Consider the following 16,650-nt stretch of genomic DNA (forward strand, 5'->3'; position numbering starts at 1 on the left):
TCCATGGGGATTTTCTTGATCCCTGTCTCCTGTACAATGTCACGAACCTCTGTCCATAGTTCATCAGGCATTCTGTCTATCAGGTCTAGTCCCTTAAATCTATTTGTCACTTCCACTGTATACTCATAAGGGATTTGATCTAGGTCATACCTGAATGGTCTAGTGGTTTTCCCTACTTTCTTCAATTTAAGTCTGAATTTGGCAATAAGCAGTTCATGATCTGAGCCACAGTCTGCTCCCGGTCTTGTTTTTGCTGACTGTATAGAGCTTCTCCATCTTTGGCTGCAAAGAATATAATCAATCTGATTTCGGTGTTGACCATCTGGTGATGTCCACGTGTAGAGTCTTCTCTTGTGTTGTTGGAATAGGGTGTTTGCTATTACCAGTGCGTTCTCGTGGCAAAACTCTATTAGCCTTTGGCCTGCTTCATTCTGTACTCGAAGGCCAAACCTGCCTGTTACGCCAGGTGTTTCTTGACTTTCTACTTTTGCATTCCAGTCCCCTATAATGAAAAGGACATCTTTTTTGGGTGTTAGTTCTAGAAGGTCTTGTAGGTCTTCATAGAATCATTCAACTTCAGCTTCTTCGGCGTTACTGGTCGGGGCATAGACTTGGATTACCGTGATATTGAATGGTTTGCCTTGGAAGCGAACAGAGATCATTCTGTCGTTTTTGAGATTGCATCCAAGTACTGCATTTCGGACTCTTTTGTTGACCATGATGGCTACTCCATTTCTTCTAAGGGATTCTTGCCCACAGTAGTAGATATAATGGTCATCTGAGTTAAATTCACCCATTCCAGTCCATCTTAGTTCGCTGATTCCTAGAATGTCAACGTTCACTCTTGCCATCTCCTGTTTGACCACTTCCAGTTTGCCTTGATTCATGGACCTAACATTCCAGGTTCCTATGCAACATTGCTCTTTACAGCATTGGACTTTGCTCTTTATAGCATTGGACTTTGCGTCTATCACCAGTCACACCCACAGTTGGGTATCGTTTTTGCTTTGGCTCCATCCCATCATTCTTTCTGGAGTTATTTCTCCACTGATCTCCTTTAGCATATTGGGCACCTACTGACCTGGGGAGTTCATCTTTCAGTGTCCTATCCTTTTGCCTTTTCATACTGTTCATGGGGTTCTCAAGGCAAGAATACTGAAGTGGTTTGCCATGCCCTTCTCCAGTGGACCACAATCTGTCAGACCTCTCCACCATGACCCATCCGTCTTGGGTGGCCCCACACGGCATGGCTTAGTTTCATTGAGATAGACAAGGGGCCGGGAGCTGGGGGCGGCGACCGAGAGGGCCTAGGCTGGGCCGGGGGCCGGGGGCCGGGGGTGGCGGCCGACAGGGGCTAGGCCAGGCCGGGGGCCGAGGGCAGCGGCTGACAGGGCCTAGGCCGGGCTGGGGGCTGGGGGCCGAGGGCTGCGGGCGGCAGTCGAGAGGGGCTAGGCCAGGCCGGGGGCTGGGGCCGGCGGCAACGGTGGCAGCGGCGGCAGTGGCGGCAAGAGGAATTACCCAAGGCCCAAGGTAAGAGAAACCCAAGTAAGACGGTAAGTGTTGCGAGAGGGCATCAGAGGGCAGACACACTAAAACTAAAACTACAGAAAACTAGCTAATCTGATCACACGGACCACAGCCTTGTCTATCTCAATGAAACTAAGTAGAACACCAGAGACCCATAAACAAGTTGACCACAATTTACTAATAAGAAAACAGTTTATCTAGCTTATCTTCAGAAAAGGTAAATTTATGCAACTTAGTTGCTTACCTCCAAATTACAGACATTAAAATCGCCAACAACCAATTTAAGATCCCAATGTCTCACAGAATCTGCATTTTGGTTAAGATCAGAGATTAACATTTGGCCATAGGATATGAATGAGTAGGCAGAGTGAGGAAGAAACATTCATGAAGTTTGTACATATATGGACAAGTCCAAAGTCTGCAGAGGAAGCAAAATAAGTAGGATGTATTTCTCTGAACTTCTGTAGAACATGTTAAGTTTCATTTTTATACCATCTTAAGCAGTTGTCTACTTGTTTTCTAAGTGTAATTATCTTTTGCTGTAAAATATTAAGTTGTCAGGGTGGATTCATGTTTTGCAGGGCTACCTTATGTCATCTGAGGGGTTTTCTCTAAGAAAAAGAATATAAAATTATGAATATCAACTATGTAGATGATACTCCCAGTGAGGGGCCCTAGAGGTTAAACACCAGCAGCTTCACAGTAAATTCATCACAAGGGTGAGAACTTACCAAGTCTCCTATTTCTGCTTCGTCCATATGGTGTCTTGCAGAGCATGGGGTATTTTAAAGACATTTCAGTATGTGTTGATTTCACTCATGTCAGAATCAAAGGATCTGACTATGAGATTAAATTCAAGGTCAAGCCTTGGCCCACCTAAATGGTTCAAGATATATCTTAACTCTTCATTTGGTTATACCTTAAATGATAGTTTGAATTAAATATAATTTCAATTCATGTTGATTCTGTTATTTAACAATTGTCATAATATTTTAACAATCCAAAAATGTCTACCCACTATGACAGGAAAACAAACAGAAGATTTTTAAAAACCATCACATAAAAGCTGGATGTACATGAGTCATAGACTAAACACACTAGTTCCGGTGTGTATGTCCACTATTTATGATGAGCAGCTGGAATTCATGTGCTCTCCTTCACGGACGACAGACATCTGTGGTCTATTATCAGTGGAGTTACCCCATAAGCAGAAGAGGTTACCAGTTCCAAAGAAAACTTGTAGGAGTTTTTGATGTGTTGATCTATTTCCTCATACTGCCTGCCAGCAGTTAGCATACTGCATCCTCTTTATAAATACGTAACAGAGGAAAGAAAATGCATATAATTCTTCAGATTCTATTTATAGGTGTGAGGCTAACAACTATGAGACTATGAAAGAAATGACTCACTAATCCCACAGGTTTATATGCCAGGCTTAATATTTTAATTACTGCTGTGTAAAAAAACCTACAGAACTTCCCACTGATGTCGAAGTCCAAAGCTCTCTAGGCTTTATTATGCACTGATCCAGTTAAGGCATTTTGTGGATGTTCCTGAACATGAACCTAAGAACATCCATTGATCCAAGTGATTTCACTCTATATGTATCTAGGAAGAAGATATCTTGAGAAAAACTCACTGTTATCAATACCTTATTCACATCGTAACAGAATTAGATTATTAAAGGCCTTTCTTAAGACTGATAAATGACTGCATAAAAAGAATTTTTAATGTCTTCATAAAAAGAAATTTATAAACAATTAAAACCAAAGAACAAATTAGAAAAAAATATATTTCCAACAAATATAAGCAAAAAATTTAGGGGCCTCCCTAGTGGTCCAGTGGTTAAGACTCCAAGCTGCCAGTGCAGGAGGCACGGGTACGATCCCTGGTTGAGGAACTAAGATCTCACATGCTGTGCAGCTCGGACAAAAAAATATATATATAAATATATATATGTATATATATATACACACACATTTTAAGAAACCTAACTTTGTTATTAGACAAAGAGTTATAATTAGGTGATCAATAATTAGGTAACAATAATCCAAAATAAAAATAAATAAAAGATATGAAAATAGAGTTCACAAAAAAAACCCCACAAATGACCAATAAGTATTTCAAAACATGCTAAACCTCACTCATAAATGTTAAGAAACATAAATACAAAAACAACGAGCTCCTTTTCAACAGACAGATGACAGTAAAGATGGTTTCAATGATGGAGATGAAAATACTACTCACAGCTGGCCAGAGTACAGGGAAACCAAAGGGACACTCATTCTCTGTGGACAGGAGAGTGGTTGGCACAACTTTCTGAAGGGCAATCTAGCAATATCGTCCACATTTCAAAGTGCTTATATATTTTGGGGACTTCCCTAGTGGTCCAGTGGCTAAGACTCCGGGCTGTCAATGCAGGGGGCCTGGATTCAATCCCTATTAGGGAACTAGATCTCACATGCTACAACTAAAAAAGATCTTGTATGGTGCAATGAAGATTAAAGATCTGGAATGCCTTACTAAGGATCCTCTGTCTATGGGATTTCCCAGGCAAGAATACGGGAGTAGGTTGCCATTCCCTTCTCCAGGGGATCTTCCCAACCCAGGGATCAAACCCAAGTCTCCTGCATTACAGGCAGATTCTCTACCATCTGACCACTAGGGAAGCCCTATTAAGACCCAGTGCAGCCAAATAAATAAAGATAAATATATATTTTTTAAATGCTTATATATTTTGACCCATCAGTCACTCTTCTGTGAAATCATCCTATAAAATTCTCAGACAAGTGTTAATACTTAGGAAATACATACTCACAGTCACTCTTTGCAGCACTGCTCAAAAGTTTAAAGACAAATTAAACTAGAGAGAGCTTAACTGTAAATCCATCGGACTTCCCAGTTGTCTCAGTGGTAAAGAATTCACCTGCCAATGCAGGAGACACCGGTTCTATCCCTGGGTCAGGAAGATGCCCTGGAGGAGGAGATGGCAACCCACTCCAGTATTCCTGCCTGTAAGATTCCAAGGATGAGGAGCCTAGCGGCTGCAGTCCATGGAATCACAAACAGTTGGACATGACTGACTGGGCACACGCACAAAACATTCTACCCAATAAATATCATAAAGTCACTAAAAAGAATACAGTATCTACCTACATGTGCTGACTTTAAAATAACAATAACTTTTATTTCTTGAGCTTTCAATATTCCAGCCACTGTTCTAAACTCTTTATATATGTTAAAGACTTTACCAAGTAAAAAAATTCTCCAAGATTTAGATAAGTAAAAACAGAAAGCTGCAGAATACACTGTGTACTGTGGTTCTATTCATACTATAAATATGTATATATACAAATATATAAACATACATTTATATACACCCAGGAAAGCTTGAGAATAATACAAAAGGAATAGTTTACAGTTATTACTTAGGCAGAATGGGCCTGGGAATGGGACTTAGGTAAACAGAAATTTTTACGTTTTTTTACTATTTTTCCAGAATTTTCTGAATTGTTTGAACTTTTCACTATATACGTGAATTAATTCTATTTTTAAAATATTCATATCTGCTATCTATCTAATTGGGGGGGACTTTTGGACACAATGGGAGAAGGAGAGGGTGGGATGATTTAAGAGAACAGCACTGAAACATATACATTACCGTATGTAAAATAGATAGCCAGTGGAAATCTGATGTAAGAGGCAGGGCACCCAAAGCTGGTGCTCTGTGACAGCCTGGAGGGATGGGGTGGGGAGCATGGTGGGAGGGGGTTTCAGGAGAGAGGGGACACACATATGCCTATGGTTGATTCATGTTGATGTATGGCAGAAGCCATCACAATATTGTAAAGTAATTATCTTCCAATTAAAATAACATTTTTTTAAAAAGAAAAAGAACTTCATGTCTTCACTCTGCAAATAGCCTGACATTTCTGTCACCTTGCACATCCCTTCAGATTCTTACCTGTCCAGCAGCAGCTCCAGCACTTCTTTAGTGGAGGCAAAGCCTCTGTATGTTGACAGGAAGATGCTGATATATGTAAAGTCATTGTCCCCAAAAGCCGTCAGCAGGTTCTCCACGAGCTTCTCTAAGGTGCCAGCTTTTATGGTCCTGATCTTACACGTCTCATACTGACTGACTGTGTGTCCCGGAGGCAGCTGGTCCCCTTCGACCTGTACGATAAACTCAAGATTATGATCAGGAGAAACAACTCCCTAAAGTAAGAGTGGAAACACTGAACTGGATGAAGCGTGGCCCGTCATGCTTCCCCTGCTCTTATCTAACTTCCCTACCAGTCAGGAAAGGCTGACGTCACTCCTCTCACCTGTGACTGCAGTAGTGTGGGATGGTGGTCGGGGTACCGGGATGGTACCTGCTTGTGAATCCCACAAGCAGAGGGATTACTTCATCATTTGCTTCTGCTCACTTTCCTAACAAGAACTACCCTGCTGGCATATTCTGTCAAGACTGTCTTCTCTGACTCCGGGATCGAGTTTAGCAAATGCCATCAATCATTCCCTTTACATTGTTCCACAGTTAAGCTTTCAAACTCATTCTCAAAGACAGCTCCTACAACGGGGTGCTGGCACCAATCCTACTGACTTTGGAGAGCTGCTTATTAATTTTTTAGATTTGTGTGAGCCAGATGACATTATGTTGATAGTTTGGAGGAAAAAAAAAATCAGCCATGGGAGGAGTATGTTCTCCACAGACATCTAGGGAAATCTGACCATGATCTGATGTTCTTTGGTCCATGAAAGGCAAAACACATTCAATATCATCATTAATCAACAGAGTTGGCTGAGCAGCAGTTGCACCAAGCAGGCCTCAGCTACTCTTGGATGAGTAATAGCAAGGATAGGTAGGTGCATGACCCCTGCCTTTTGGAGACTAGCAATGTACAGTACAGTAGTCATGTATGGATGTGAGAGCTGGACCATAAAGAAGACAGAGCGCTGAAGAATTGATGCCTTTGAACTGTGGTGCTGGAGAAGACGCTTGAGAGTCCCTTGGACAGCAAGGAGATCAAACCAGTCAATCCTAAAGGAAATCAACCCTGAATGCTCATTGGAAGGACTGATGCTGAAGCTGAAGCTCCAACATTTTGGCCACTTGATGCGAAGAGCTGACTCACTAGAAAATACCCTGATGTTGGGAAAGATTGAGGTAAAGAGAGAAGAGGGTGACAGAGGATGAGACGGTTGGATGGCACCACCGATTCAATGGACACGAACTTGGGCAAACTCTGGCAGATGGTGAGGGATAGGGAAGCCTGGCATGCAGTGGTCCATGGAGTCACAAAAAGTCAGACACCAGTTGGTGACTGAACAATAACAACAAAGAGAAAACATTTCCCTGTGAAAAGTAGCTACCCCATGAGAATGAAGTGACTGTGAATAGTATTGGTAGGTATAATTGCCCCTTGGAGACATAAACCATAATACATAAAAACTGATTAGTGATAAGATCTGTAAAGCTTTAAAACTGAGTATAGGGAAAGAGAAATAAACTGAAGAAAAATCCGAGTGTGCCTTATATTCTACAATAAATCTGTGCTGAACAAATTATATAGTGATGCGATTTTCAGAGTTCAACCTGTCCTTCAGAGGCATATGGGAAGATGACCTATAGAAAGGAACTTGTTCTCAAGCATAGAATCATTCTAAGTCATGCAGACAATCGCCAGGCAATGTCTCTAAATTTTAAGTGTGAATTGTTTTATATCAGATTTTCCTAAATTGAAATAATCAGACACATGACAATTAAAAGGGAGCAAAAAAGAAAGAACCGAAATCTCTAAATGATGACATTGTGCTGACAAAGTCACATGTTTGCTATTTCTTCACCTGTTCTGTCAAAAGTTAAACCACTGGAAGGAAATTAGCAGGCAAGATTGCTTTCTGCAAAACCAAAGTAAAAGCCATCACTTTTAGAAAGGGCTTAGAACAGCTTAATGTCATCATGGCTAACTGCCAGCAGGAATTAATCGTAAGACTCCAGCATATGCTGGGGGTGCCTTGATTTCTTTATTTAATTTTCAAAAGATACTTTTAGTTTACAAAGGAAAGGGCTCTGGTTCAGGCAAAACTACCAAATGGACTCAGATCATGGCCTTATAATTATTCATTATCACTCTATAAGCAGTTTTAGAACAGGCCTGATAATATCCATCTGTCTTCCAAGAGCTTCAGTTAACTTTAACTAGAAACAATCAGTGAAGAAGATATACGGTTTCAATGTCTAATTACATTTTTAATTACTTGGTATAGTGTTGACCTAAATGTGTGCTGTAAAATACTAGTTTCAAAACAAAACATCCTGCATTCAAATTTGGGGACTATGGAGTTAAACAAAGCCCAATATATTTCTTTTCTGTAGAATTCCTCACAGTTTTTAATATGCTAACATGCTATGAAACTCCAAAGAAGGATATGGTATCTGACATTTCCTAATGGATTTCCCTTTGGTCTCAGAGCACCCTGCAGAACATTAGAATAAACGTATTTTGGAAAATGTTAGCTTATTAAGTCACTGTGATGCAGTTGAAACTTAATTCACATTTGCCACTTTTCACTTAAAAAAAAAAAAAACCAAGACATTATAACTTTTACCTTCAAACATCTATATTCCTTTGATCTCTTTCTTAATACCACCAAAATTTAGGGATATTTTGTGTTTTTTTACTTTGTCACCTCAAAAGATCTGATCAAGATAATTATCACTTAAAAAGCAGAAGTTAAAAAATACACCTCAAGGGCAAATGTTAACAACAACAACAATAAAAGGAATGGCTTTTCAGTTTCTAAGGATATTCAAGCTCTAATTCTAAATCAAGCTTCCTTACCTTGTGACAGACAATGTCAGGATTCCCTTACCAATAAATTTTGTAATTTGATGATACTTATTTTACAATGCAAACTCCACCTTAAAGCTAAATCTTTTCTTATTAAAAGTAGTAACTGTTTAAGGGAACTAATTTTTCCCTAAGCAGTGATGTGGCCAAAAATTCAAACACAGAGAAAAATGCTTGTCAAAGACCCTGATGAAGTGGGTCCCTTTTCCTGCCAGAAAGCAGATTTGGCAGGAAGCCAATGGTCTCCCTTGGAAATGGATTCATGTTACTCATTAACCCAGTCGCCTCCTTTCACTCCTTCTACTCTGAAGAAAATCTCAACACACATGCCTGATCCCCATAAATGCCTTTAACAGTTTCTGTTCCTCAGTGTTTGCATCTGTACATTAGGAAGAACCATGACTGAGCTAACAGAACAGCTAACAGAATATTTTGAATATTTAGATTTTAAGAGTTGTTCTCTAATTGCAACAAATGAGCATCAACGACAATAGCATAAAATGAAGTACAGGAATTGCTCTGATGCCTAAAGTCATTCTCACAAAAAATAACAATACATGTCAGTGTCAGAGCACTTGCTTAATATTATTTTCTGCACGTTTGCTAAGTACCCTACTATCTCTTCCCTAGCAAGGCGAAGGCCAGATTTTTGAAGATGAGTTTTATTTTGCCAACATTCAAATAAAGTACAGGCTTCCCAAGTGGCACAGTGGTAAAAGAATATGCCTGCCAATGCAGAGGACACAAGTTCAATCTCTGGGTCAGGAAGATCCCCTGGAGTAGGAAATGGCAACCCACTCCAGTATCCTCGCCTGGAAGACTGCAGGGACAAAGGAGCCTGGCGGGCTACAGTCCGCGAGTTTGCTAAGAGTCAGACACAACTGAGCATGCACACAAGAGCAAATAAAGCACATTTTTATGACATAAGAATTTTGTAATTATCTGCTTGTTACTGGAATTGAAATAAAGTTATACAAAAGTGAAACACACAAAAACATCCTACACGTATGGGTAGACTGGAAAAGCTAAAATGTTTAATAGCGACATGACCCTTTTAAGAGACTTTAGGGTCTGTTTTTGTTTGTGATAACTCAATATCTTCAAATTCTAGTTTAAAAGGATAGTGGGGAGAGGCAGTGAGGAAAGTCTTGGCAGACAAGTGTTTAATAACTCAGACTTAGAGAGCAAGACGTGGAGGGCTGAGCCTGCCCTCTGGGTTAGCACGCTAACAGGAAACAGCCCAATCTGGATTTAATCAGAGACCATCGCTTTACTGACAAGATCACGATACTGAGGCCACAAAACTGTTTCATGATTGTTTTTTAGCCAATCTGTCTGCCATTAGAATTCAGCATTTCCTCAGAGAATATGCCTGACTTCTATGGGGTAAATATCTAAAACCCTGCCCAACTGTCCTAGCCACGGAATTTCTATAATTACCAATTTTGACATAGGGGGACAGGAGAAAGAATGTGAGAGATGAAATGTGCCATATTTCAACTGTGTTTCCAGTCATTGAGAAATATACTTCTTTGCCTTCTAAAACATAAACTGTTCACAACTTAGGTGTTTTTAATTTTAAAAAAAAAAATCCCTTCAATCAAAATAATCCTTTAGTCATCTGAAACTTTAACCGAGTATCAACAACCTCATTAGACTGGAGACAGTACTAAGTCTTTCTCCAAGCCATGCTTAATCTTTAGTACATCAGTTCTCGGGCATCCTGGCACGAGCAGAAATGTAAATAGTGAGAACTCTTCCAGTCATAACTCCCTAAGAAAATCTAAAACCCAGAGCCAAGGTTTTACAGAACTTTAATAGCATGTTACTCTCTGTACATTTATCTCAGAACACCAAGGGTCCATTTTATATCCCCTATTCAAATGCTCTGAAACCACTGCCCAGAAACAATAAGACACCACCACAGCATAGGAAATATCATAAGACAACTCACAAACTCTGATCATTTGTCCACATTGCCTAAACATGTAGAGATTAAATGTCCTTGCCATGCAAAGGGAAACTATGTGTATGTAATGGCATAAAGCACAACGTTATGGAGCAGCCCAGTGCATCTGAGTAAAGAGAACTATTTACACACAGGACATTCAGAGATGTAAGGCAGAGTCCATACAAAACCCTAAGGCATGTGATAGCAAGCTCAGTGTGAGCTTCTGTGTTGCGTGAACTTCTGTTCCGGGTGTCAGCTAACATTTATTTTGCTAGGTTAGGGTTGCCAGAATGCCCAGCTAAATTTTAATTTTAGAAAAAAATAATAAATAATTGAATAATTCGTGAACATAAATGTTACCTGCAGTATTTAGGACCTGCTCATGCAAAGAGTCAGACACGACTTGACAAATGAACAACAGCAACAACATACTGAAAAAATTATTTGTCGTTTATCTAAATTTCCAAACTAACCTGGCATCCTGTACTTTTTTAGTTCCTAAGTCTGGCAACTCTATGCCATATACATACAAAGGGTACAGAATGGATCTCTCATTTATTCATCTACTTATTCAGCCACATATTGAATAAATGGTACTACATGTCAGGCACTGTGCAAGACAGCAGAGATACAAAGGGAAATAGCATGCAGTTCTAATACCCAGGATGTTCAACATGATGGAGAAAATGGACACAGAGAAACCATTACAATGCAACACAAGTAAAAGGGTGGGGAGACAGGCAAATAGCATGAAAGAACCAAGAGGGATTGTAATAGAGGCAACATCTGAAAGTGACTGGAAAGAAAAGGATACCATCCACAAGAAAGAAAACTGAGATGGGGAAATCAGTCTTCTGTGGGGTAGAGGCAATGAATTTCACTTTAGAAATATAAAACTTGGGAATTTTCTGGTGGACCAGTGGTTAACACACTGTGCTTCCACTGCAGGGGGTATAGGTTCATTCCCTGGTTGGGGAACTAAGATCCTGCATGCCGTGTGCTGTGGCCAAAAAAGAAAAAAAAGAAATGTAAAATCTGAAGTATTGGGAGGATTTTCCAGTGGTATACAGTCCAACAGGCAGTCAGAATCCAAGAGCTGGGTAAAGAGGTCTAAGACGGAAATATGTGACAGCTATGACTGCAGCCACAAAATTAAAAGATGCTTGATCCTTGGAAGAAAAGCTAGGAAAAACCCAGACAGCATATTAAAAAGCAGAGACATCACTTTACCAACAAAGGTCTGTACAGTCAAAGCTATGGTTTTTCCACTAGTCATCTATAGATGTGAGAGTTGGACCATAAAGAAGGTTGAGAGCCGAAGAATTGGTGCTTTCAAATGGTGGTACTGGAGAAGACTCCTGAGAGTCCCTTGAACTGCAAAATCAAACCAGTCAATCTTACAGCAAATCAACCCTGAATATTTATTGGAAGGACTGATGCTGAAGCTGAAGCTCCAGTACTTTGGCCACCTGATATAAAGAGTCGACTCATTAGAAAAGACCCTGATGCTGAAAAAAATTGAAGGCAAGAGGAGAAGGGGATGACAGAGGACAAGATGGCTGGATGGCATCACTGACTCAATGGACATGAGTGTGAGCAAGCTCCGAGAGATGGTAAAGGACAGGGAAGCCTGCTGTGCTGCAGTCCGTGGGGTTGCAAAGAGTCAGACACTACTCAGCGACTGAACAACAATGATGAGTTAACAACAATTAAACCAGCTTCACTCTCCAAGCAGAGCGTGTAGAACAAAAAGAATTGAGGGTGGAGAACGGCCTCTGGAAGAACACCCAAATTAAGAAGGTTCCAAGAGCAAAGATGTCCAGGACTAAAAGAAGCGCCTGCACACGTGGCAAGTTTACACTCACCTGATCTGAGGTAGCACTTCTGGGCAGAGAACCCAGACGGAAAACCACTGCCAGACTCACATATGCCAACACATGCACCTTCCATCTAATTACGCAAACCTATCGAGGTCTAGCCAGCAGCGTGCTGGAGCCAGCCTGTCCCGCTTGCAGGAGCTGATCGTACACATTCCTCAGTCCCATGTTCCATGACATCATGTTGGTATTGTGAATCCAGCCATGGTGGAAACAGCTACACCATGGAAACTGGCAAACTGGCTACAAGTCAGGGCTTTGAGTCTGAAGAACTGATTTATCAGTGCACCACTACCTAGGACTCCCTTTCAGATTATGCCAATGGTAAATTCAGGAGAGACTTCACACCGGTAGAACATTTTTGTCTTTCTGTGACCACTCCAATCAAGGCTGACCTCATAGAAGATAGAAAATTACGCCTCTGAACTAAGGAAAAAGCAGAAATGTGAAGAGGGAAGAGGTGGAGGATTATGCACCTGACAAATTAATATGTCCTCAAAAAAAATTACAAGATCCCCAAGAGCTGACTTCACTTGAAGCCACATGTTAGAATGTGGTCAGATTTCTACGATGAGTATGCTGCATCCTCAGGAAAACGCTGAGAGCTGTAATAACAAACAAGGACCAGTGTTTTATCCGACAGAAATCTCAGCCCCTTCCGCCATCCTGTCTCTGCGGGGTTTCCTAGATCACCCCACAGAGTCCAGGAACTCTCTGAGGGGAAACAGGAAGTTGTGTTTTCCATCCCCATAAAAAATGGTCATCCTCCTGGCTGTGAATCTCTTCCACCCAGTGTTAACCCATAACAGACTGGATCTTCTCTGACGCAAATGCCCACTGCTGTCTTCCTTTAAGGATTTAAGGAGTCTTTAAGGAGGCAGATGGGCTTCCCTGGTGCTCAGGGGGTAAACCGTTTGCCTGCAATGTGGGAGACTTGGATTCGATCCCAGGGTTGGGAAGATCCCCTGGAGAAGGAAATGGCAACTCACTCCAGTACAGATTCAAAAATTCAGTGGATTCGAGGGAGTGTGCTGACTACGTTTTTCAAATAAAATAATTTCACTTTTACACGCTACTTTGCTGCTTGAAGCTCAGAATGCTAATGAAGAGGTTGTGAGTTAACCTGGCTTCTATTTCGATCTCTGAGGCCAATTTACGTTGGGACCTAAGGCAATAACTTAAAGCTTCAATGTCTTGGTCAAAGACTTCGCAAAGTAAAGAAAGCACATGCTGTGTTTTGAGAAGTTCACAGAATTAGAGTTACAGCAGGGAGGGAGGTTTGAAATAAAATAGTCACTGCAGCATGTGCCAAATTACATCACAGATCGTCACACAGGACTTTGTGTCCAGAATGAACCTGCAAAATTCACAACTCCTTCCTCTCACTTTCAGACCTTAGATGCCCAAGGTCCTCCTATTCTGAGGTCACAGGTTAAGAGGGGCCCTGGCCTTCTGGAATTCATTCTGTTTCTGTGCAGTCAGGCCAATCTCTGTCTGAAAAGGTCAGCAGGGGGTAGTGAGCTTCTGTGTGACCCAATATTCCCTGTGAATGAAGCCTGCTCTGAATGGAAACACTTCCTCACAGCCCAGAAGCTTTCCCAGACCACCGTAAATCCCACGGACAGTTCCACAGTGCTTAATCTCCTGTGAGATGTAAAGTGTTCCTTTACCAGTCTCTGGGGGAGCAGAAGGTGGCAGCTGCCTGAAGTTTCCCAACTGAGTCATTAATTTAATTCTTCTTCTGTAGATCACATTAAGGAACCTCTTAACTAACTGTTAGTCACTCAGTCATGTCCGACTCTGAGGACCCTGACTTGAGGACCCTGAGGTTTGGAGAAGTGAGGGGTCTCATCCAAAGTTAGCCAGCCAATTAGCATAATTGACAGAGTCTGGATATAACACCAGCCCTGTCTTCTATTGGGCTTCCCAGTTGGTGCTACTGGTAAAGGTCCTGCCTGACAAAGCAGGACAACGTAAGAAACGCGGGTTTGATCCTTAGTTTGGGAAGCTCCCCTGGAGGAGGACACGACAACCCACTCCAGTATTCTTGCCTGGAGAATCCCATGGACAGAGGAGCCTGGCGTGCTGTGGTACATGGGGTTGCAAAGAGTCGGACACAACTGAAGTGGTTTAGCACGCATGTCTTTCTATTACAGAGTGCTGCATTAACATGCAAAGTGACACAGCATTGTGGATTCGGTCTCCTTATTCGTACACCTAAGGTCACTCAATAGCCCCAAAATCTCCATACTTCATAGGACTGCTGTAAGAAATAAAATTAGAAAATGGAGCTGAAGGTGTGTTGAACGGTTACAAGAACTATTCAGGTCTCTACAGATAAAATCTTGTATGCTGTGTGCTGTGCTGTGCTAAGTCACTCAGTCATGTCCAACTCAGTGTGACCCTATGGACTATAGCCCGCCAGGCTCTTCGGGCCATGGGATCCTCCAGGCAAGAATACTGGAGTGGGTTGCGATGTCCTCCTCCAGGGGATCTTCTCGACTCAGGGATTGAACCTGAGTCTCTTATGTCTCCTGCATTGGCAGCGGGTTCTTCACCAATACCACCTATATAGGTTGGTGCAAAATAATTGCAGTTTCAGACCCTGAATTTTAAATTGTTATAACTAGGCTCATAACTTTATTAATCAAAATAGGAACCGTAACAATCAACACATTTTTGCCAACAAGAAATAAGTTTGTTTATTCTCATGCAAAAAAAAAAAAAAAATCCGTGCTTTCTGGATTCAACGAACTCTTAGCATTTTCTGCGTCCCACTGGTTGCGGAAGCATTTTCCCTGCCAAAAGTTGTCAAGATGCTTGACCAGAGGTCAGGTGAATATGGTGGATAAGGCAAAACTTTGTAGCTCAATTCATTCAACGTTTGAAGCATTGGTCATATGATGTGCAGTCAGGCATTGTTGTGGAAAAGAACCGGGCCCTTTCTGTTGACCAATGCCGGCTGCAGGCGTTGCTATTTTCAGAGCATCTCATTAATCTGCTGAGTGTACTTCTCAGACATAACGGTTTCACTAGGATTCAGAAAGCTGTAGTGGATCAGACTAGCAGTAGACCACCAAACAGTGACCATGATCCCTTTTTTGGTGCAAGTCTGGCTTTGGTAAGTGCTTTGGAGCTTCTTCTCGGTCCGACCACTGAACTGGTCGTTGCTGGTTATATAAAATTCACTTTCCGTCGCACATCACAGTCCGATTGAGAAATGGTTCATTGCTGTTGTGTAGAAAAAGAGAAGAGAACACTTCAAAACAACAGTTTTTTTGATTTGGGATCGGTTCATCAGGCATTCACTTATCAAGCTTTTTCACTTTTTCAATTTGCTTCTAAGGCCAAAGGACCGTGGAATGGTCACCGCTGAGTTCTTGCACAGCTTCTCAGGAAGCTGGAAGAGGATCAGCTTCGATGACGCTCTCAGTTGGTCATTGTCAACTTCTGAGGGCTGCCCCCGAGCCCCGCGTCTGCAAGGCTCTCGTCTTCTTTGCAAAATTTCTTGAACCACCACTGCACTGCACATTCATTAGCAGTTTCTGGGCCAAATGTGTTGTTGATGTTGCAAGTTGTCTCTGCTGGTTTATGACTCATTCTGAATTCAAATAAGAAAATCGCTCAAATCTGCTTTTTGTCTAACATCATTTCCATAGTCTAAAATACATATAAACAGCAAGTAATAATTCATTATTGAAAAACATAAAGCAAGAAATGCACATTAAAATGATGTATAACAGAACTACATTTATTTAAGAATGTGTTCCAATATCAAATGGCAAAGTTCAACAATGCAAAACAGAAATTACTTTTGCACCAACTTATATATATATATATATATACACACATATATATGTGTGTGTGTGTGTGTATATATATATATATATATATACACACATATATATGTATGTGTGTGTGTGTATATATATATATAATACTAAAATCCTTCTGTTTTCACTTTCCGTCCCCTATCTCAATTACTTTCACCAAAATTAGGTCTTAACTGCATCAGATATTCTTGATATTATCCCTCTTAGTTTCTGACATTGACTGAAATCTTTAACACCTAAAGATGAAGAAAACAGTGTTTTTGTGTTAAACATCCTCTTTGAAGGAAACCAAAACTCCCCCCTCATTATTATAGTTTCTTAAATAAGTAAATTAAGTGTAAGAAAAATGAAGGACTTTATTCAAGGGCTCAAAACAATCCAGGAGAACAGGGTCAGTACGTTGCATGAGAAGTGACTAGATAATACAGTGTAGGATCCCCGTGGGGAGGGAGGAGTACTCATTAATAATCTGATTTCCAGATTATTAATTTTCCTACCTGCTAGGCTTATAACCTTAGCAACAGTTAGAACTGGACATGGAACAACAGACTGGTTCCAAATAGGAAAAGGAGTACGTCAAGGCTGTATATTGTCACCCTGCTTATTTA

At 41.0% G+C, this 16,650-nt stretch overlaps 1 protein-coding gene across 19 annotated transcripts in view; it reads right to left on the reverse strand.

Annotated features, from left to right (window-relative positions):
* The window catches only part of RGL1 (ral guanine nucleotide dissociation stimulator like 1), a 276,237-nt gene that overhangs the window by 83,883 nt on the left and 175,704 nt on the right, over window positions 1–16,650 (reverse strand). For 16 of the 19 annotated variants that reach the window (XM_081492484.1, XM_081492471.1, XM_081492475.1 and 13 more), the window contains one exon: window positions 5,492–5,700. The exons of the other annotated variants lie outside the window; for them this stretch is intronic. In XM_081492484.1, coding sequence (XP_081348610.1) covers window positions 5,492–5,700 — 209 coding nt within the window. The remainder of the gene's footprint in view (window positions 1–5,491; window positions 5,701–16,650) is intronic. 19 annotated transcript variants of the gene reach the window in all.

The sequence above is a fragment of the Giraffa tippelskirchi genome, chromosome 5 (genome assembly GCF_054371585.1).
Source record: "Giraffa tippelskirchi isolate mGirTip1 chromosome 5, T2T-mGirTip1v1.2.pri, whole genome shotgun sequence".
In the NCBI taxonomy this organism is placed as follows: Eukaryota; Metazoa; Chordata; class Mammalia; order Artiodactyla; family Giraffidae; genus Giraffa; species Giraffa tippelskirchi.